Below are 23949 nucleotides of genomic sequence, written 5' to 3'. Positions count from 1 at the left end.
CTTCGATATGGAATATTTTCAAAAAAGAAGGGAGTAGGAAAGATGGATGATTAAAGAAGTGTGGGATTTAACATCTAGAAAGTTGCTAAGGAACCCTGAGGGAAGCAGTTTTACAATGTATTGGGTGAAGAAAATAGACCTCTTTTGGCTGTAGAGACACGAGTGCTAAGACATAAGGACTTGTTTCCATGAGTATAATGAAGATGGAGGGTTTTTAAGACAGACGCCTACAATTGTTATTTCAAATACAGAGAAAACAGGGCAAATGCAGCAAGCACATGGGTGATGGGAGAGCGATGCTGGGAAGACAAGAGGACGAGAAAAGGCAGAGCTGCAACAGTGTCTTACTGGCAATATGCTCCCATGAACCAGGAGAAGAAATAGAGAGCATAGAGAGACCGAGCAGAAAGAAATTGGGTAAAGTTTCTTTACCCAATTCCTAGATTGATTAGAAGGTAGTTAAGATTAAAATAGAAAATACATGATCATTTTCAGATCCTGCTAAATACACAATACCTAGTGAAATTTGAATTTTAAAAACATGAGGAATAAGTTTGTGTCAGAAATGCTTCATGAAATCCTGAGATGTATATATACAAAAACAAAAACAATCCCCAAAAAAACCCAAATGCATTGGTTGTTTATCTGAAATTCAAACATTTGTACTGAAGATGCAGTTTTGAAAAGTTGTTTATCCGAAACACAAATTTAAATGTGCATCCCCATGGTTTTTATATATAGTAAACTGGATTTGAAATAGAATTACAAAGTACAGGTTCTCTACGAGCCCCTAGAATGTGTTGGAAGCAGACACCACTTCTGTCAATGGCATGATATCAAGGAAGGCTTGAGTTCTAATTGTGCCGCTTCTTAGCTTTGTGAGCATCAACAACTTTGGCAGAAGAATGAATCCAGACCTGTAAAAGGACAGTGCTTCCTACACTAATTCTTAAAGCAACAGTGTCACCTAGTGGCTACGTAGCCAATACTGAACAGCTAAAATCACCTTTTAAAGGTGATTTATCCAGGCAGAATTTGCTAAACTCAGGTGAGTGGTCATATCAATAGTGAGCAACAGCTCCCATGGCCTGTTACATCAACTCGTTTCACTGTCTTATCAATATAACGCACATTCTGCCAACAACATGAGGCGTAGAATATTCTGCACTTCTCTACTTTCCCTTGACAGTCTAACCTACTGTTGAAGAAACCTTCTTCTGCCGCCTGGGAGATTTTAACTCTGAAACTAGCCACGAAGATTGAGGATTTTTCATAGTTTTTACTAACTATATTATTCTCTGGAAAGTGGTAGAAAGGGCAGAAGGCATGGGCAGAGCTGGAAATATGAAGCTTGAGGTTTTCCTCAATTGCCAGCTTCAGTTTTTCCCTTCTATTTAGGTTAGCAGTTTCTATTTTCTTTCTCACACTGTCAAGAGACTATGTTATTTTGAGGCGGGTGGAATCCTGAACATAAATTAAGATAAATATCTTAATTTATAGTTTGTAATAGCCTAGTACAAATTCTGTTTCTGTGTTCATTTAAGACCAATGTCTATGTCTCAATATTTTATTGTGGCTTCTGTCCTGAAGACTTCTCAATGAAAAGAGGAAATCTGTGTTTTCAAAAAGGAATAAATAGAGCAGAGTTTTTGCACTTCCAAAAATATAAGAAAGAAGTTAACAATCTGAAATAGCCTATGCATGAGATTTTACTTAGGCTCAACTTAAATGTATTTCTAAATATTCTAGGTGAGAACCCCATGGACTAATGATCAACAGTTAAATAAACACTGCCCTGGAACTGATTATATGTCAGCTCTGGTATGCCTTGAGACTTATTAATCAATGACTAGAGAAGTATTTCCTGAGTTTGCCTGTGAGAAATAGAAATATATCAAAAATAGGCCAGGAACATTCTTTTTACAGGGTCAGTACTTTTTTTAGGTATGTTTTTAAATTCTCAGTGATTTTCAATTGCTGCATATTTCTGTGTCTCACGGCCCTTTTGTGTTTTTGTTTTCCATCCCAGACTTCCCTTCATCTAAATCTTTCATGAGTTTTGTGCAGTTGACACTGTTTCACAATATCCCTAGATGCTGAGAATTCGAAGTTCCCTCTTCTGTTGCCTCCAGACAGGAAGGAGAGGGGAGTTGAATGTGGTCACTTTATTAGACAAGGCCTGCTAGCACTTCTGAAGAAAGCTCTAAACATGAGCACAGATATACTTCCACTAGTATTTCTTCCCATCTCTTGAAGGCCTCTTTTCCTCTAGATGCTTAGATGCTTAGATGTTTAGATGCTTAAGGAGCTCTGCTAAAACTAAAGGTGGGAAGCAGGGATATAATCCTTCCATATAGATACTCCAAGGCCTTTAATGGAGATTTTAGTGCCCACAGGAGCTGTGGGAAACCAGGCCATAGGTTCATGCTGTGCCTGTTTGCTAGGTATCAGTGAGCATGAACATGGAGAACTAAGAACAGGCAATATTAGGTAGCACCCCTTGAGCTTGTCTATGGATCAAATAATGGCTCTGCCAGGGTGAGCTTGTAGTAGAATAGATGAGAAAATTGAGCAACTGTGCAATGAGTTCCTGGCAATGCATGTCTAATTACTGAATGGAAGCTGGCTTTCAAACATAACCATTTCTCATCTAAAAAGATAAAACAGGTTTCTTGTTCAGATGTGCCTGCTTCATTTAAAAGCACTTAATTTTTCAACACTTGTTGAGCTTCTAGTAGAATAGATGCGAAAGTTGAGCAACTGTGCAATGAGTACTTGGAATGTAATCATTGTGAAACTTGAGAATGGACCAGATATTTTATGCATCTGAGAGGTGAAAATGGGTGACCCATTACTTCCAAATCTATCTGCAGTACTTCTACAGAACATAATAGAAGAGTTGCACAATGTTCATTTACAAAAGAACATGTGTACATAGAGAGATCGCTAGCACAGAAACTAATCTTGAAGCTTTCTGAAGCCCATCCTAAAAATTGTGGGCTTAGCACTCTGCATAACAGTTTAAATGGAAAGTTTGTCTCATACCCAACAGGTCTCATTAAAGCCAGTGAAGTCATAGAGGGAGCTCATGAGCTCCAAAATGAAATCCTGACCAGTACTTCACACTGTGAGGGTTAGATGACATTTTTAGGAGAGAAAGAACAATTACCAGAACTTTTAGAGAACTGAAAATTGTATTGACAGAGACAAAATTAAAGTACATTAAAATATGAAAAGGAGTTTAAAATTCACAGCGAATCAGCATTAAATCTATTCTCTTTATATGCCTTTTAATGTATTTAAATAAGATGTTTCTAAAACGTCAAAGTTTAGAATATCCTTGACTGATGGGAAAGAGAAGAGCTGGAGGTAGAGGAAAGAGGAGTGGGTACACGCTCTTTTTGAAGGCTGGATACTACAACAGCACCTTTGAGGCAATGATGGGAGAATGAGCCACAGCACACTGGGAGCTCACTGAGAACGGCCAGGTGTATTTGAAATATAGCCCATCCAAATTTTTAGAAATGGGAGCTTTTTGCTTTGCTGCTTACTTAAGTACTCTGTGATTGGAGGAAAGTTGCTTTGCCCTTGGGAATCTCAGAAACATATTAGCATAAAAGGAGAGAAGACTTTAGGTTCCAGGGCACTCTCCAGCACACCCTACGGGGAACTGCCTACTATCCCTTCCTACTCTCTCTTCAGCAGCCAAGTAAATCACTCCAGTTTCCCTTTATGATTCCTGTTCTCCCCTTCTGGGCTCATCTTGTATTGAATTATTGCAAGAACCAGTCTGATGAATCCTAACTAGGCTGAAATAAATTAGCCTCTGTTTGATGGTTTCTTCTTCATTAGAGTCCCACAAGGATACCAAAAAAAGAAATTCTAATTAAATAAAATCAGTCAAGACTGAGGAAATATCTTGCAAACCCCAGGCCCTCTCCACTAACTTGGAATCATTCACAATACTCTGTTCTCCCTGTGAACATTAAGCAGCATTCTTGGCTAGATCCACCAAACCTTAATTTGTTGGTAATGACCAGCTTTCTTGGAATCACACAACTAAAGAGTCCCAAGAGATTGCCTCATTCAATCATCAGTACTCTCTAAATGATATTTCAAAAAAAAAAAAAGAGCATTTCATTCAGAATGAAGCTTCTCTGGGAGCCTTCTGGCCCAGGGAGGGCCTGCATCTTTCATGTAACACTAGAGGCATGTGCACATCTCGCTAGCAGATGCCATAACTTCGCAGAACAGGCCAAGCGAACGTGTCTGGCAGCATCTCACTGGTTATTTCTCTTCTCCTGCTTCTTTAGGCATTCTAGTACTCTGTTGTCTAGATTGTGACACCTTGATATCTTAAGCAATTCCTAAAATTAGCAAAACACATTTCACTAGACTTGTGATCATGTGACATGTGCCTAGAAAATCCAATGTACTAAGCTGGGAAGATGATCTTCAATATCATAAACAATGTAACAACATGTAAAAATAACTTTTTAAACTTTTTGTGAGCTCTGGGGATACTGGTTGGTTAGTATTGTGAACTAACCAGTACCCCCAGAGCTCCCAGGGACTAAACCATCAACCAAAGAGCACTCATGGTTCCAGCTGCATATTTATCAAAGAATGGCCTTGTGGAACATCAATGAGAGGAAAGGCCCTTAGTCTTGTGGAGGCTCGACTATGCCCCAATGTAGGGGAATGCCAGGTCAGGAAAGTAGAAGTGTGTAGGTTAGTGAGTAGGGAAAGGAGGGATGGGATAGGAGAGTTATCAGAGAGGAAATGAGAAAGGGGGATAAAATTTGAAATTAAATTTAAAAATATCTAATAAAAAAAGTAAGTTCAACAGTGATGATATGTTAAAATAAACTTTCTGTGAAAAAGCATAGTTTGTAGACAGCAGAGGTACAATGCTGCTATGAATTTTGTAGCATATTAAATTTCCATACATATCTATACAAAAACATAATGGATCATAACTCTGGCTTATAATACAAACTCATATTCAAGTAAATGAAAAAATATTGTGAACACATTCATTTGATAATAAATAATTAACCCCTAAAAACAACTTCTTAAAAGCATTTAATTCTGTAAATATCTGCATCAGAAAGGTGTTACTCTCCCCATTATCCGACTTCTAAAATGCATTCAGAGAAAAAAATTAGCTTGAAACCAATTTTTATTTGTCCTAATGAGTAATTTTAGTCTGACAATAAGTTGCAGATATTTCTGTTATAGAGTATAACATAGTAGATGAAGATTAAATATGCCCAATCTTATTTTGTGGGGACATTATCTTTTCTTTTATTAGATATTTTCTTTTTTACATTTCAAATTATATCTCCTTTCCTGGTTTCCCCTCCAAAAAAAAAAAAAAACTCTCCCCTCCCCCATTCCTCCTCCCCCTGCTCACCAAACCACCCTCTCCAGCTTCCTGGCCCTCACATTCCCCTACACTGGGGCACAGAACCTTCACAGGACCAAGGGCCTCTCTTCCCATTGATGACAGAATAGGCCATGCTCTGCTACATATGCAGCTGGGGCCATGAGTCCCTCCATGTGTACTCTTTCGTTGATGGTTTAGTACCTGGGATGCTCTGAGGGAACTAGGTAGTTCATATTGTTGTTCGTCCTAAGGGGCTGCAAACATTTCAGCTCCTTGGGTCCTTTCTCTAGCTCCTTCATTGGGGACCCTGTGCTCAGACCAATGGATGGCTGTGAACCTCTACCTCTGTATTAGTCGGGCACTGTCAAAGCCTCTCAGGAGAAGGCTATATCAGGCTCCTGTCAGCCAGCACTTGCTGGCATTCACAATAGTGTCTGAATTTGGTGACTGAATATGGCAGGGATGCCCAGGGGAGCAGTCTCTGGATTGTCCTTCATTCAGTCTCTGCTCATAGTTTGTCTGTGCAACTCCTTCCATGGGATTTTGTTTCCCCTTCTAAGAAGGATCAAAGTATCCACACTTTGATTTTCCTTCTTCTTGAGTATCTTGTGGTTTGTGCATTGTATTATGGGTATTCCGAGATTCTGGCCTAATATCCACTTATCAGAGAGTGCATACCATGTGTATTCTCTTGTGATTAGGTTACCTCACTCAGGATGATATTCTCCAGATCCATCCATTTCCCTAAGAATTTCATAAACTCACTGTTTTTAATAGCTGAGTAGTACTCCATTATATACATGTACCACATTTTCTGTATCCATTCCTCTGTTGAGGGACATCTGGGTTGTTTCCAGTTTCTGGCTATTATAAATAAGGCTGCTATGAACATAATGGAGCATGTGTCCTTATTACATGTTGGGAGCATATTCTGGATATATGCCCAGGAGTGGTATAGCTGGGTCCTCTGGTAGAACTATGTCCAATTTCCTGAGAAACTGCTAAACTGATTTCCAGAGTGGTTATACAACCTTGCAATCCCACCAGCAATGAAGGAGTGTTCCTCTTTCTCCACAACCTTGTCAGCATCTGCTGTCAGCTGAGATTTTGATCTTAGCCATTCTGACTGATGTGAGGTGGAATCTCAGGGTTGTTTTGATTTACATTTCCCTGATGACTAAAAATGTTGAACATTTCTTTAGGTGCTTCTCAGCCATTCGGTATTCATCAGTTGAGAGTTCTTTGTTTAGTACTGTACCTCATTTTTAATAGGGTTATTTAGTTCTCTGGAGTCTAACTTCTTGAGTTCTTTGTATACATTGGATATTAGCCCTCTATCAGATATAAAAATTGGTAAAGATCTTGCCATTTTGTCCTCTTGACAGTGTCCTTTGCCTTACAGAAGCTTTGTAATTTTATGAGGTCCCATTTGTCAATTCTTGATCTTAGAGCATAAGCTATTTGTGTTCTGTTCAGGAAATTTTCCCCTGTGCCCATGTGCTTGAGGCTCTTCCCCACTTTCTTTTCTATTAGTTTCAGTGTATCTGGTTTTATTTGGAGGTTCTTGATCCATTTGGACTTGAGCTTTGTACAAGGAGATAGGAATGAATCAATTTGCATTCTTCTACATGCTAACTGCCAGTTGAGCCAGCACCATTTGTTGAAAATGCTGTCTCTTTTCCACTGGATGGTTTTAGCTCCTTTGTCAAAGATCAAGTGACCATAAGTGTGTGGGTTCACTTCTGGGTCTACAATTCTATTCCACTGATCCACCTGCCTGTCACTATACTAATACCATGCATTTTTTTTTTTTAATCACAATTGCTCTGTAGTACAGCTTAAGGTCGGGGATGGTGATTCCACCAGAGGATCTTTTATTGTTGAGAGAAGTTTTTGCTATCCTAGGTTTTATGTTATTTCAGATAAATTTGCAAAATGCTCTTTCCAAGTCTTCGAAGAATTAAGTTGGAATTTTGATGGGGATTGCATTGAATCTGCAGATTGCTTTTGGCAAGATGGCTGTTTTTACTCTATTAATCCTGCCAATCAATGAGCATGGGAGATCTTTCGATCTTCTGAGATCTTCTTTGATTTCTTTCTTAAGAGATTTGAAGTTCTTGTCATACAGATCTTTCACTTGCTTAGTTAGAGTTACACCAAGGTATTTTATATTATTTGTGAGTATTGTGAAGGGTGTTGTTTCCCTAATTTCTTTCTCAGCCTGTTTATCCTTTGTGTAGAGGATGGCCACTGATTTGCTTGAGTTAATTTTATATCCAGCTAGTTTGCTAAAGCTGTTTATCAGGTTTAGGAGTTCTCTGGTGGATACAAATTAGATACAAATTGGATACAAAGGGATACAAATTGGGAAGGAAGAAGTCAAATTATCACTTTATTTGCTGATGATATGTTAGTATACTTAAGTGACCCCAAAAATTCTACCAGAGAGCTCCTAAACCTGATAAACAACTTCAGCAAAGTAGCTGGATATAAAGTTACTATTTGTAATAACTCTCTGAGAAAGGAATTGTTATTCTGTGCCATAGATATAGGGGTGTCAAATAGAAGCCCTGAGAGGATAAGGAAAATATATATGGCCCAATTGCAGTGTGTAGAGCAAAACTTATGCCAGACACTAGTAGAAAGAAACAGTACTCCAATCTGTGGATAGTAAACACCAGGAAGTATAGCATAGACACTTGGGGACCCAGAAGAACTTGCGGTTGGAATGTGAAATGTCCCATGCTGCTTACTTTGGTCCCTCACAGGTGGTAAGGTGTGAAAATTGAATGGTGTGGATGGTCCTGGTGCTTTTGTATTTTGATGTTAATTCTGCTCTCCTGGGAAGGGTTGTCTGGAATGAGAAATGAGTCATGTACTCAGGTCACTCCTAGTGAAACATCTCCTTATGAATAAAGGACCAATCACTGGACAAGTACATGGGACTTCTGGGTTGGATGGGGGAAGAGAGGAAGCAAGAGAGAGGGGGTTCCTTTTGGGATGAGGACAGCGTGAGGACAAGATATAGCTACTAGTGTCTCCCAGGTCAGCCACTGAAGGATTTAGATTTAATAAGCCTTACAAGATTAGCATTTTAGTTGTTGCACCCAGCAATTGAGTTACCCTTGTTTCTGAACTAAGTGTGTGTTGTGTTTTCCTTCACACGGTGGCTCATCTGGGTTGAAGAGAGAAAGGTAGGGCAGCAAAGTGTGGGTTTGTCTGATGCACACCACAAAAGCCATGGGGGTTTTGAAGCATGGTAACTTAGGAACTTACTGAGCTGGGTGGAGAAATTTTGGAGCTCTGAGGCAGAGAGTCTCCAGGAGATCAGAACTGGCCAGTGAGACTGCTGGGGCTGAGAGTAGCAATGTGTAGCATGGGAACTTGCCATTTCTTTTTACTATTTCCTGCAACAGGTGAAACCTTGCTGAAGAAGTGAGGCAGAGATTCAAGAGTGTCACAGCTTTCTAACTTCAGATGCACTGAAACCAGGCCCCTCACTCTCAAGCCACTTTCCCTTCTCTGATAGAATGAACAGCATGTCTTCAAATAGGAAGCCAAAATTCGCCAATTCTCCCTTAATTTGCTTCTTGTCATAGATTTAGTCATAACAACAAGAAAAGTAATTGATACAGAAAGTAACTAGACAAAGGGGCCATGAAGAAAAAGTGTCAGGAGAGGGAGAGGCAGGTAGACTAGAGACCTGTAAGAAGGACAAACAAATGTTAAGAAATGCAGACTTTGTTTAGAACATAACTGAAAGCTATTAAATGTCTGTGCTTTCGGGCATAATGATTTGTCTGTAACAGACTAACAGTGGAGAAAGTTCAATAGAAAGAATTTATAATAAGCTATTACAGTTGTAATAAAGCATACCATTAGGAAATACAAATAGTATGCCTTTTACATAGTGGTATATGTGGGACTTATTTAAAAGGAAAAGTTTATGCTGGAAAATATCAGAATACTGGTTGACTAAAGACAGCAAGGTTGAAATTTACTATAAAGTAGGGCTGCCACCTAAAATACAGGCTTTAGGGCTTAATTTGAATTTCAGGCCAACAAATTTTTTCTAGTATAATATAAACATGGTCTATGCATTTTCATCTGTGAAATGTATACAGGGCTGGGAGAGAAGTCTCTCGGGTAGTGGTAATACAGCACAGCCAGGTCAGAGCTTCAGAACACATCTGCGAAGGCTATGTCGATTTAGGAATGCAAACATTAATGTGAGAAAGGTAATGGTAAAACTACTGAACTCTAGTTGGTGATACTTGCTAACTTATTAGAAGAGATATGAGGCAATCTCTGAAAGTTACTTCAACCAGCATCAAAAGTAAGATATATTGGGAAAATGATGGTGTACGACAACTGTACATAGACAGCTAGAGTCTCTGAGAATGGGGATAGTTCAAGAACAGCTATCCTATGAAGATGAAGAAAGCACTCATTTCTATGGCAAAGTAAAACAGGAAACTTTGCATATTTCACAAGACAATTAGCTTTTTAAATTTGCTTGGTATAATCCTTGTCAATGAAATGAATAATAATAAATGATAATAAAATGATAATAAAATGATAATAAATGAATAAATGATAATAAATAAAAATTATAATAAATAAATAAATGATATTAAAAAATCTTTTAAAACATTAAAAAAGGAAGGAAGATACTAAGAATAACATTAATTTTGCAAATCCTACACTATAGATCTGCAGAATAAATATTATGAAAATGTTTTTACTGGCAAAAGTAATCTTGAAAGGCAATGAAATTTCCATCATATTCCAATAGCATTCTTCAGAGAAAAAAGTTAGAATTCATACATACACATGAATATACACATAAATACATACACATATAACCACATGTAAATACAAACACACACATAAACAGACATATATACACATATATACATAGAAAACACAAAAGCACGCAGACACATATACAAGGAACTCCATATAAAGTAAACTCCAATGAGCTGCCTCCAACAAGTTGACACATATACACGTACACATACATACATTTGGTGGATAGAGCATGCTCTAGCAAGCAAGTTCTAATACATTTGTTTTTTCTTCCTTTAGCACATTTATATCCCCTAAGACAAGAGGAAGCATTACCTCATTCAAAAAATGATTTAAAAAAATGTTACACAATAGGAAGTTAGAACAAGATTGTTGATTATACCTTCAAAGCAGTAGTTTTATCTACCTTTCATTCCATGAGCTCATTATAAGTTCAAAGTAATAGTTTTTATGTAATAGAATTACCCACTCCTTATTCATGACCTTGCACACTGAACCTGTGGCCTCCTCCCTGGACCTAACCTAGAATGAGTTTTCCTTCATGATAAATTCGTTCCAAGCTTATTCTTTGAGCAATTTATGTGCTTGGAACATATAAAAGCTCATTGAACTCCTTTTCTAACCTACGCAACCTTTACTATTCTACAAGGAGGCACATTCTACTTTTGATTTTAACAATAAACTTTCAACTGTCTTAACTTCATAAAATTATTTGAGTCAAATTAGGAATTCTAAAAAATCATTGATTCATCTATATAGCCTTATTCATTCCGTTCATCTTCATATTGATCTAAAAGAAGTTTGCCTAACGGGGCTAACACGCAGGAAAGCAATCATAAAGTATCTTTCTTTGCCAATCACACTATGTCAGAAAAATTAGAAATATAACGACAACCATGAGAAAACACATTAGCAGCAAGAAGCAATATGGAGATTAAGGCCCTGGGGCCTGGGGCTGTGCCTGTGCAGGATTCACCATCACAGTATGCAAAATGGTGGGCCATCTCCAGGAAGCTCACATGCCCATTGCAGCTCCTACTGCACAGCTTCTACCAGCTCCTCCTGGCAAAGAATAATGTAACCCAAAACATGTACAATGATAAATGCTAGCCAAGAGAGACAAGAGAGAGATTCTTGGTTTTGAGCAGAGAAAAGCTTAGTGCAAAGAACTCCCCAAGCTGCTAGCAGTTCTCTGAGATCTCATCCATGTTCAAGTCAGGATAATGTCTTCCTTATGAGAGGTAACAATAGATATTTCCTGGAGGTATAATTGTTGGCACAAAATAGAAGCATTTCAGAAGATATCTTTGTAAAGTACCTTCTTCCTTAGGCCAGTATTACCTGACAGATGCATTTTAATTGAACAATTTTAAAGTACTATAAACCTATTTTTGTCCTCAATATACATTAAGAGAACAAGCACAATCACCTGCTAATTTTCTTGGTTCAGAAAGAAATCGTAGGCTTTTATTATAATTACAATGAGCAGAAGGACAGTTTGTCTGACTTTCCTAGGTGGATGTCTACAACCCAGCCTTAGGACCCCACTTACTGCCTTGTTTCTTCCTCTCTTCAACTCACAGGAATTAAAGGGAATTGTCCTTGAGAAGCCTTTGTGAAACAAGCCTGTGGTTACTCTGCCTGGCAACACATCATTTGTCGTATTCATATCTTTCACTTGAGTCTGCGGAGGTGCTTAGGAGCCCTCCTCTCTCCTCTAGCAACTCAAAGTAATGTCTGTCAATGTGTTCTTATCCCTTGGTGGCCTTCACTGAGCTCTTAGCGGCAGGATTGCCAGAGGAGACTCAAGGTTATTTTTTGAACTTGTGCCTTCTACAACTGAGAGCCCTGTGGCCTGAGAAGGCTCCAAATGTTCCCATGGTGGGTTTGAGGAGTAAGCTGCCCTGGGACTTTCTCAGAACCAAGAAACAAACAGTTATTTAGCAAGACCAAGCAACATCTGCCCACTTATTTTTCTCACAGAAAAAAAATAAGCTAGACAAGGGCCATAGAAAGAGATATTTTAAGAAGACATACCAAGAACATTTGCAATATTATTTTATGGCTTTTTGAAGCTTTATCAATGGATAAAAACCTACTTTTATTAAAATTTCTTTAGTTTAAAATGAAATCTCCAGTTTCATAAATATATTAGTCAACAAGATAATGTTTTAACCTAGAATTTTCCAAACAGCCAATTCCTTTAATGATTCATTGTTTTGACTATAAAAAACAATAGTACTTTCATCAAATTAACTAGGTCTTTGATCTGTATACCATTTGTAAGTTTGTTAGAAACACTGAAAATAACTAGAAATTTTGAACAGTTACTGCAATCACAGCCTACGGATGCTGAAGAAGGGTGACAAAAGAGTGTAAAGAAGAAGAAATAGGGTTAGAATAGGAAAGCAAAGATATGAAAGGAAAGGATTGACCAGTTAACTACGGAAAACTCATGTCAGATTATGTATACAAATATGTACATAAAACAAGAATCAGAGGTGCTACTTGAAATTATGTCTAGTCACTACAGACCTCTACACAATTCATTAATGATTCTAAAATACACTTCTGCTTGAAGCAATGCCCCAGTGTAGGGGAATGCCAGGGTGGGGAGGTGGGAGTGGGTGGGAGGGTGGGGCAACACCCTCATAGAAGCAGGGGGATAGAGGATGGGATGGGGGTGTTTGGGGGAGGGGACCGGGAAAGGTAATAACATTTGAAATGTAAATAAAGAAAATATCCAATAAAGAAAAAAAAAAAGATTGTGATTCCATGAAGATCTTTCTCATAATCTTTGCCATGCAGTTAGTTGAGATAAATGGAAGACACTGCCAAAAAAAAAAAAAAGAGTTTAATACAAACAATAAAGGAGACTTCCTTCTCATTTTTATTTTCCTTCTGAAGTGAATAGGAGTGAAAATTGAAATCCTAGTCTGTGAGAGAGACAAACAAAGGGGAAAATGAATCCAGATTAATTGCAATTTCTTTCAAGTTCCAGTTGCTTTGATTTTAGATTAAGGATGGTCACAACCGTTAGAAAAGGAAAACATTTTGCAATGTGTCAAATCTGAGCAGCATTTCAGATGTATTACAACTATCAGGAAGATACATCACCCTCACATGCACCACACCCATGTAGAGGAAAAAGTTCTTGATTTAACAAATGACTGAAAGCCTTGAGTGGCTCCATGGGATAGGCTCAGATGCATCCTTTCCTAATGTTGTTCCCCTGGTGGCAGGTGATGCCTGATTATGTATCCAGCAGCACTGGGTATCTGGATATTGGAACACTTATGTCTGAACAATGATGACAGAGCTATGATGTCAGAGGAAAAAAGATGACAGAGCTATGATGTCAAAAGAATGATATCAGTTATTTGATGCTTTCCAGTAGATTCTGGGCTGGGCTATTAGCCTTCCATATCCTCAACCAACCAGTTGTTACTTATAATGTCTACAGGGCTCTCTGCTTTACTTCTTCTAGATCGTTGATAAATATTCCCATATAAATATTATTCTAATCATTCTATATCTTTCAAATCCTATTTTATTTAGCATATTGTTTGCAAATTGTTTATTACTTGCCTCTATTAAAAAGAAATCTCTGAGGGCAAAGACCCCATTAATTTTGTTCACTGTTACAGATTTAGTACAGAAAACTATTGTACCCAGTAGATGGCAGCCATTCAGCAAATATTTGTTTAATACATGAATTAATAGGAAAAGAACAGTCTGTATAAAACTTCCATTCTTGCTGGGCGGTGGTGGTGCACACCTTTAATCCCTCTGGGAGGCAGAGGCAGGCAGATTTCTGAGTTCGAAGCCAATCTGGTCTACAGAGTGAGTTCCAGGACAGCCAGGGCTCCACAGAGAAACCCTGTCTCGAAAAAACAGAAAGAAAAAAACAAACAAACAAACCTTCCATTCTTTTTATGTATGTTGAAATTTGAAAACTTGGAGCTATAGGTCAAAGTTGAAGACAAAGGCTGATTCACTCACTGGTGGTCATGGTGTGAATAGTGAAAGTAACTGAATGGGTGGAAGTGGATGGAGTCATTCATTAAACAGATAGGGCCTGGAGAGAAGAGAATGACAACTGCCTAAAAGTTTCACAAAATGCCAGTTTAATTGTTTGTTTGTTTGTTTGTTTGTTTGTTTTTTAATGAAGAACACAGAAAATAATTCAATTAAATGCATAGGGAATACAGATTAATCTAAGGCTGAGACTCCAGCTTAACTGATGCTTAGTAGAGACCAAATCTACAGAGAGGAGCAGCCTCTGAGAGAAGTAGGGTAATTGGAAGGGTAATCAGAAAGAAGGCAATGACCTTGGAAAGGCAGTTGCTGTGGAATGGTGACCTTCACCTATGAGTTAAACACAGCAGCAAGGGTAGAGAGAGGGAGCCGGAGTCCACCTGGTCGTCACATGAACTTCAAGAACATACCTGAACTGCCTGTTAAAGTGTAGAAAAGGATGGGTGGGTAGAACTTTCTATTCAGGAACAAGATGAGGAGTGGATTATGGTTGAAGTCATAGGATTCAAATGATAAACAAACCATGTTTATATAATATAAACTAGATTTAAAAAGTACTTCCCTAACCAAATACAATCTACTAAAGTAATTTTTCTTTCAATAGGTACACATAGTGTGTTTTAGTGATTCATGTTTAGTGAGCTCGGTGTTGGTCTCAGTTGTTTATTTTTGTTTAAGGCACATTCTTGTTTAATGAAGCCTTTTAAAGTTACCTGGAAGTAACCGTTTGAGTGGAACCTGGGACTTAGGCTTTGGAACTAAGAGCCTTTACTGCGCTCCATAGATCTCACTTGGCAAATACGCCAGATGCATAAAGAAGTGCTCTGAACTGAATCTATAAAGTCCTTACAAGGACAGCAGCAGTGGGACAAGTATAGAAGAAGAGGCTCCACTTGACCCTCTTGCAAGAGGACCATCAAATAGTCACATGAAGTAATGCATTTTTAGCTGAGTTTAAATGTAGAATTATGATTAACTTTCTTACAAGCTAGACTCCTTTGTGGTTCTCAAACTGGAACACACAGGCAGATAATTTAGGAGGCTACAGCCACAGACACTGCCCAGCAATACTCACAGTTTCTGCTTCACTCGTCCTAGGGTAGGGCCAGACTATTTTCTGGATGGCACTGGATGAAAATCCCACTTTAAAAACCACTGATTTAGGCAAAATGTAACATATATTCTCTTAAGTTCCTTTCCTAGTTTTCTCTATTTCCTCAAAGGAAATAATTCACACTTGCATTTCAGCAATTTTCCTCACACTGATCAGTTCCTCTGGACCAAAGACATTTTTCGAATGTATTTATCAGAACTTTGTAAAGAATAATGGTATTGGGAGTTACTACCCTTGACTTCCCAGGCTTCTACTCATTTTTAAGCTGAATGAAGATTCTGTATCTTATCAACAAATATTAGTGGCTCAAGTGAAATCCTGCAAATATAATATAGCTACCTAGCTCAAAAATTTATCTTTCAACTGTGAAATGTTCAATAAAACATGTTTCTCCATTAAATTCATCTTCAAATTTTTTGTGCTGTTTTCTTTTTATTGTGTTTTCAATGGAGAATCTTCGAATTTTTTAAAAAGGGGGTGGAACTCATAAAGGGATGGAAAAGATCAGCATTCATGTGTCATTCAGATTAATGTTTTCACATTTTTACATGTATTTTTAAGCCAATAGGAGGGGAAAAGGGCATCTAAAAACAGAACCATTTAGATGCAGACTGAAGTGCTCATAGTATAAATTTTATAACTGAGCAACTCATCTTCCTTTGCTTAATAAATCGAATGCGACTAGGCAGAGTATGGCATCATAAGTGGGGCATGCACTGACCTGGGGTAGGGCAGACAACTGGCCCAATGAAGTTCTGAAGGATTATCTCACCTGTTCTACTCTTGAGCAATTCCAAAGACACCAGGATTACGATGGTCAAAGCATTGGTAAGAACAGACAAATGTCTGGAGAGGAATCAGCTTTAGGTTTCTGCTTATCTTCCAGCTCTAAAGAGAAAGATTAAAGGTCAAATTAAGACAGTCCCACCCAGAAGGGTTAGGGTGTGATCATTTTGTTTTGTGTTGGAGAAAGCTGATGATGCTTTTTGAACTCTCAATTCTACTGCATTTACCATCTAAATTTTAAGGTCATAGGCAACCATCACTACGCCTGGTTTTCTAGTACTTTTTTAAATAAAATAGTCACTTTCTCAGAAGTTTCAGAACATTGACTTCTAAAGAACACGATTCCATTTATATCTAATTTGTTCTTTTACCACACACAAATAAACAAGCTTAACCAGATGACAAAGGCATATTTAGCACTAAACAAAACTTAAATGATAAAAAAATTTATATGTGCTTTTATCCAAACACTAGTGCATAGTTTGACCATATGATGCTAGGGATGCCTATGAAAATCATACTGCTACAGGAACTTGATTCCTATTTGAAAAAAGTTTTAATTATCAAGCAGCAAGTACCTGCTGAATGGCTTCTTGATTTTGCCTGTGTTCTATACACTTCCTATATGGAAATTATAATATTGTTGGTTCATTTTCTGTAATATTCATTAAGATCATTGCTGCATGGGTCTCAAACAAGCCAATAAATATATGACTTACGGTTTTACACTTCAGATATCTCTTGTCATGATTCTTTGTGCACAAAATAGGTAGTCAAAATTCTGCCAGCCAATCTAATATACATATCTAAAACAATCATAGCCTCAATATTTGCAAGGCCTCCTTTGATCTCCTCCATGTCAAAAACTGGGGAGAGTAAAAAAAAACCTTTAAAGTCAACATAGCACTCACTGAAGAAATCCAAAGCAGAGACATATGACTTAAGATTGAATTGGTCAATAACACTACTTAGTTTTGCCAAAAATTCCAGTGGCCAATATCATCACAAACCCCATGAGATACTTGATTACTATTCTGCTCATTTTTCCACCAAAGTTCCAAATCCTCTTTAGATGTTTTAAGGATTACCATTCACTGTCAAGAGAAACAGCCTCCTGATGCTGACCATGTATGAGTGAGAAGTAGAAGTCAAAGGTCATAGCACTATCATCCCTACCCAACAGTGGCTAGAAAGTGATATTCTGACCGTACCTTAGTTTGGACGTAGAAGGCTAATGTTTTCCCTCAAAGCTGTTAATCAATTAGTAGGCGTCTCCTGAATTCCCTAGTGAATGTCTTTATTTTGCCTTTCAGGTGTTCATTTACCACACTGAGGGCACAGGAGTTCATCTAATTTTTTTTTTGGACAAATAGTTCTTCTATCTCCAACCTTCACACATACATGCGTGCACACACACATACATACATACATACATACATACATACATACATGCGTATGTACACACATAGGGAGAGAGAGCTGTTCATTCCACTACTCAATCAGCATTAATCAACAACCTCTGACCACTGTGATTAGTATATATCTGCACATAGCGCAGAACTAACCAACAAAGCCAGAAAACATCAACTCTGGACTTGGGGACCCATGAAAGAGCAGTACTCCCTCTTCCAAAGGAAACTGTTTAGGAAGTTCCTACACAAAAACAAAGGCAAGAGGAAGAATAAGCAAAAGAAGTAAATTTTTAAAATGACAGATAATAACCAATAGATGACAAATTTGGGATCCTCATCTAGGTATATTAAGCAAGACCCATACAACAAGAATACAGAGAAATTATAAGTGATCCAAAATTTGCATGCATTAGGTAAAGTGCCAAGAATATAAAAATATATAGCAAATAACCTCTGCCTCCAAAAATTTCTCAAGATTTAGTTGGAAGAATAAGAAATAAACAGACACAAAATAACTAGAAACATATGGCTAAGACAAGTAGTAATCTCTATAAGATCACAGATGTCACACAGCACTCATCTACTTCGGCTGTGTCTGTATGACAGGCTTAAAAACCTGGTCATGGACCTGAGACGTACACTTCAAAAAGAGTCAGTCTCCTGAGGTAGTCTCTGACATCTTGTAGCTCAGATGTGTTCCAGATTTGTGGTGAGCTGCAGCTGCCACCATATATATATATACATATATATATATATATGTATATATATATATACACACACACATATATACATATATATTGAACACCTGGTCTCCGGCCAGAGCAGAGAGTGTTGAGATAAACAGCCTTTAGTTGGAAAAGCTGAGTGCCTCTAGTTTGTGATGAAAGCTGGCATGATTTCCCGCAGCCTATTGTGCTTTGCCACATAGCTGATTGGGACCAGGGAAAGTATTTAACCCACAAGGGCTGGGGGCTGGAGATAGATAGTAAGTATGTATAGATAGGAGTAAGTATGTATAGATATAGTAAGTATGAGTAGAGTAGTGAGTAAGTATGTAGAGATAGTAAGTATGTAGAATTAGGGCTGGTGATGGGCTGGGAGAGATAGTAAGTATGTAGAAGAGTAGTGAGTAAGTATGAGTAGATAGTAAGTATGTAGAATTGGGGCTGGTAATGGGATAGGAGAGAAGACGTAAAGATAGAAGTAAGATGTAAGGATAGATGTAAGATGTAGAATTAGGAATAAGTATGTAATTAATAAGATGTAAGTAGTAATAAGTAAGACGTAAGAAGAAGATATAGAAGAATATAAAAGAAGCTAGCTAGAGAAGAAATAAAAATGAAGGTTCCTGATTAAACTATATGGAGAAGGGCTCGGTGTTTGCCTCCTTATTTCCACTGGACAGGTAAGGCGGCCAACAAGATTGGTCTCTGCTAAAGTCTGTGGAGAGATCTGCATGCTTTCTTTATTCAGGCATAAAGGTGCCCTAAGAAATATTTCTTAAGCCTGATTTTTACTTTGTACAAATTTCACTCAGATCCACACTCCCTTGTTATTAGCTAAAACTGAGATTAAACATTATTTCCTCGCCTCCACAGTGTTTCAATAATCCTAATTGATTTCCTAGCTGTAATTAGCTTGGAATCTTTACTAAGAAGCTGTCTTACCAGACAGGGTGTCTCAAGAGTTAGAGATAGTAGTTAGGCACTTATTATCAAAGCAGTTCCACACAAGGCAGAATTGTTTTACTACAAGAGAGAAGTTCTAGGGCTTCTGTCACTAATTATCTATGTTACAGCCAAAGAATGCTAGTGTACAACATTCAGCTACTTGCCTTAGACAGACCCAGAGAATTTATCTTGGGGCTACCAAAATAGCCCAAGAAAAAAGACACCACTGTTCCTCTGCTTTGCACCTGGCTGCTTGTTCTCACAGACCTTGGTGTAGCCATCTCCTGCCCACATGACTTCTGTCATTTGCCCTGTTTTCTGTATACTATATAGGCCTGATTTTTACTTTGTACAAATTGCACTCCGATACCACACTCCTTTGTGTCATTTCTGCTTATCACTCGCCGAATTCTTTGCCCACCAGGCCAGAACTTTTATCACCCCGTGGAACAAGGGGTCCCCGAAGCAACCCAGTCCATGGCACACAGAGAAAGGAGATACCATGTCAGGCTATGGATGAATCAAGAGTTTACAGCATAAAGAAAAGATGAACTGGTTTCAGAAGGATGACTTGGCATATGGCTAACTGCAGGAGAGACAAAAGGATATTTCTAAGGGTAAGCTTCAACACAAAAACTCAAAAATGTACTTAGCATATTTGGGAAACAAAGCAAGGAAAGCAATAAGTGAATCATAAAATACTGAATCATGTGCTCTCAATAATAAATATACTAGATCAAAAATAAAAGGAATCATTCTTTTTGTATAGAAGGTTTTAAGTCAATTCTAGGATGACACAATATTACTTTAGATGGTGTGAGTTTAATGTTGAAATGATGGTGTGAATTCTAATGGAAAAAATCGAAACTAAATGTGCCTTCCATACATGTGTCTAGCCTAAAGGAAACAGTTATTTTCTGCTCCATGATGGTATATTAAAAACAAACCGTTCCATGTCTTCTCCATGATGGTATATTAAAAACAAACCGTTCCATGTCTTCTTTAATTAGCACGTATTTGAGACACAAAATAAAGCCATGAACCAAGAGATAATCAGAGAAAGAGTATAAATCAGGGAAGCTATATTGTAGATCTAACTAGCATGCTTTGCTCTAGTTTTTCCATGAGGTGAAAAGTTAATACTAAAAACTCTTCATGGTGCTTCCTACTTCCACTGTGGCTTTTGCATTTCCCTTGTGTCATTAAGAAAATGCCAGGAAAGAATGTGGGTTGGCTCCTGCCACAAACAGGAATGCAAACTTTCTTTATCCCTTCTCAGGAGAATTATGACTTGTTGTTTAGTCATAATTAGACTATTAGTTATAATAGAATTCATTTTTCATCATTTTTGCTGTTTATTACTCTAATAATACAATACTTCTCAGGGATATGGACTGATTTCTGGGAATTATACTGAGGAAAAGAACTTGACATAATTCCCTGGTAATACAATTTTTCATATAAAACTCTCTTCTGTACTATTTTGTGAAACAAATAAAATTCTCCAAGGTATTTCAGATGAATGCTCATTTAAATTTCTACCTGCCTGGGTATCGTCACAGTAGCTATCTGTGCTGGTATGACACCTGTCATGTGAAATGACCATGTTGCAAACGAATGATGGTACTTCTTCCTAGAAAGTACCCCTGTTGACACATGTGAATTAAGAAACCTTGTGACTCTGTCAAAAATAATTACCACTTTGGAGGCTAGCTGATAAAAATTAAAATGCAAAACATCACCATATAATGAGAAATAAAATGCCAAACTAGATAACTTATCCTACCAAGTTAAAGCCTCCAGTGGCAGGAATATGTCACATCTGTTGAGTCATTGGCCAAAGGGACTGCCTAGTACCATAGGCTATTTCCAAGGCTATTGGCTGCTCTCCACAACGTAATAAGGCTCTATTACATAAGACAACATTTACTTATGTCACTGAACATGGAGAACAGGAGCTAGTGACTTCACCCCTAAACATTTGTGGCGCCAGAAGTTATTCTTCATACTGTGTATGCAGAGTAGAAAGGTAAGTATCAATATTACCTAGTAACACATGAGACCTGAAACAGAGACCTAAGTATAAGATATATAGGTAAAACAACAGAACAAATGCTACAAGCATAACCAGAATGTCAGTGGGTATATCAACAATACTTCCGGGAAGGTCCCAGGCCCAGGAGTAGTTGGCCAACACAAAATGAATTCAATAGTGTGTGTGTGTGTGTGTGTGTGTGTGTGTCTTGATGTTGTTGTTGTTTCATCTTGTTTTGTCTTGGAATTCTTGTCATCATTTTTTATTATTTTTATTTTTGTTTATTTTTGAGAGAGAAAGAACACTAAGTTGGGTAGGCTGGAAGGTGGAGATGAGAGAAGGGAGAAGAGAAAAATATATTGCATGAAAAAGAGTTTAATTAAAAGAGAATTAAAGGGGGCTGGAGAGATGGCTCAGTGGTTAAGAGCACCAACTGCTCTTCCAGAGGTCCTGAGTTTAATTCACAGCAAACCACATGGTAGCTCACAACCATCTGTAATGGGATCTGATACCCTCTTCTGGTGTGTCTGAAGACAGCTACAGTGTACTCATATAAATAAAGATAAATAAATAATTTTTTTAAAAAGAGAATTGAAAGTAAATAAAAAACACAAAACAAAATACACTGTTTTGCCAAGCTAAAATTAGAGAAAAGTTTATGATTAGACATGGCTTTATTTTGAAAGAAAATTATTTTAGCAGAAGAGTGAAATGTTGTAATGACATCTAATGTTCCAATCCTCACTATTTATAATCAGAAGCATTATAAAAAGCAAATTATAACCTTTTCCTATTTTAGAAATTGTTAGTTCTCTATTTAAATTCTGCTGGCTATTCAAGCCAACTCCACCAGGTAGGATGGCTTTCTCTGTCATGGGCAGAGACTCCCTTTGTAAATTCCACCCCTAGGGACCTCCTGCTGCTAGGCTCCACCCCTAGGCTACACCACTAAGTCCCCATCCAGATGGGCCCTAACTTTGAGGAGGTCCAATGGCTAGGCCTAGCCCCTGAGGAGCTCCCCCAGTCTTCTGCTCAGCTTATTGCCCTAGCAGAGGCAGCCCTAGCCTAGGTTTTTCCCTTCCAATCTCCTGTGAGATTTGTTATGCAGCCTGAATTTATGGTATTCCTTGGGCCTGACTGCCAGGATATCTTTCCCTTCAGAGTTGTAACACTTGCATTGGGAAGCCTTTTCCTCTATATTCATTAAATGGTAGCACTGAGTTCTACTTAATCTTTCAACAGGTGACTGAGCCATGTTTTAAACGTTATGAACCCCTTATCTATTGTCATATAAAATTATAAAATAAGTATTAAGTTTGGTTTAAATAGCAAAAAATAAAAATAAAGATCACCTCTTATTTCCTCAAAGCAAAGTATCTCAGTAGATATAACCAACTCATCCACAACTGGCTTAGTGCTCTAGTTATTATTATGGGGAATCCTAGACAAGACAGCAATAAAAAATGAATTGTGTAGATGTGGTTAGGAACTTTGGTGTAAGCAATTTCTCCTAAGTTATCCACATAGGTTTAATATAGTTGCTTTTCTCTAGGGACAAGAACCCTGATACGTATCCAATCACAAGTGATCAGCCCCAAACACATGTACATCTGAACTCTACTAAAAGAGTAGAAAACTCAAGAGGTGGGGGGGCATGCATGCACATATGGAGAGAAAGAGATAAAGACAGAGAGAGAGAGGTAGAGAGAGAGAGAGGTTGATGATATCGATGATAGATATATAATTAGATGATAAATAAGTAGAGAGATGATCGAGAAGTAGATAGAGAGATGACACATAGATGATAGGTAGAGATAGATTATAGATGTAAATAGATAGATTATACATAGATGATACATAGATCTAGCAAAAATAATTATATGTCATGAATTTGAGAAGTACTAGGAGAGAGGAAGGACCGTAGAGTCAGTGGGGGAAAGAGATTGATTGAAATAACATAAATACAGTATGCATTTAAGTAAAAGATGGAAGCAGGAGAGAAGGTCCAAATGATGCAATATAAAAAGGACAAGATCTACCAACATTGGCTTGAAAATGTAGGAAGGACCATGAGCCAAAAATTGTGAATATCTTCCAGAAGTTATAAAGGGCAAAGCAGTAGACATTTTTCCTGATCCAAATAGCCTTGAGCTCAACAAGACCCACACTAAATTTATAATCTACAAAACAATAGATCTTGTTAAGATGCTCAGTTTGTGGTAACCTGACATAAAATAGAGACAGACACTGTAGAGAGAATCTTTTATACTGTATGCATCACCTGTAAATAAAAAGCTGATTGGCCAATGAGCTGAGGCAGGAAATAAGAGGTGGGAGTTCCAGTAGAGAGAGCAGAATTCTGGGACAGAGTCAGCTGCAAGAGATTTGCCCTGAAGAGACGACACGTGAAACTGAGAAGAGGTAACCAACCATGTGGCACTCATAGAATAGAATCAATGGGTTAATTATGTTACGAGTTAGTCAGAGAACATGTCCAAACTTACAGCCTAGGAATTTATTCATATATAACTAAGTCTCCGAGTTGTTATATCATGAGTGGGAAAGCCCATGTTTACAAATGGGTCCACTGCAAGCACAGAAGATACGGGTATTAGAAAAAGCCCCCGGTAGTCCTAAGGGGCTGCAAACCCCTCAGCTCCATTGGACCTTTCTCTAACTCCTTCACTGGGGACCCT

General features: G+C 37.9%; 1 protein-coding gene across 3 annotated transcripts in view; it reads right to left on the bottom strand.

Annotated features, from left to right (window-relative positions):
• Positions 1-23949, bottom strand: part of Lrrc69 (leucine rich repeat containing 69) — a 120005-nt gene that overhangs the window by 6098 nt on the left and 89958 nt on the right. For all 3 annotated transcript variants that reach the window (XR_004117749.1, XM_031366564.1, XM_031366563.1), the window contains exon 8: positions 16123-16238. Coding sequence is in view for 2 of the 3 variants with exons in the window: in XM_031366564.1 (XP_031222424.1) it covers positions 16128-16238 (111 nt within the window). In the remaining variant the exon portion in view is untranslated. The remainder of the gene's footprint in view (positions 1-16122; positions 16239-23949) is intronic.

The sequence above is a fragment of the Mastomys coucha genome, unplaced genomic scaffold (genome assembly GCF_008632895.1).
Source record: "Mastomys coucha isolate ucsf_1 unplaced genomic scaffold, UCSF_Mcou_1 pScaffold14, whole genome shotgun sequence".
In the NCBI taxonomy this organism is placed as follows: domain Eukaryota; kingdom Metazoa; phylum Chordata; class Mammalia; order Rodentia; family Muridae; genus Mastomys; species Mastomys coucha.
This window is presented reverse-complemented; position numbering and strand designations above follow the sequence as displayed.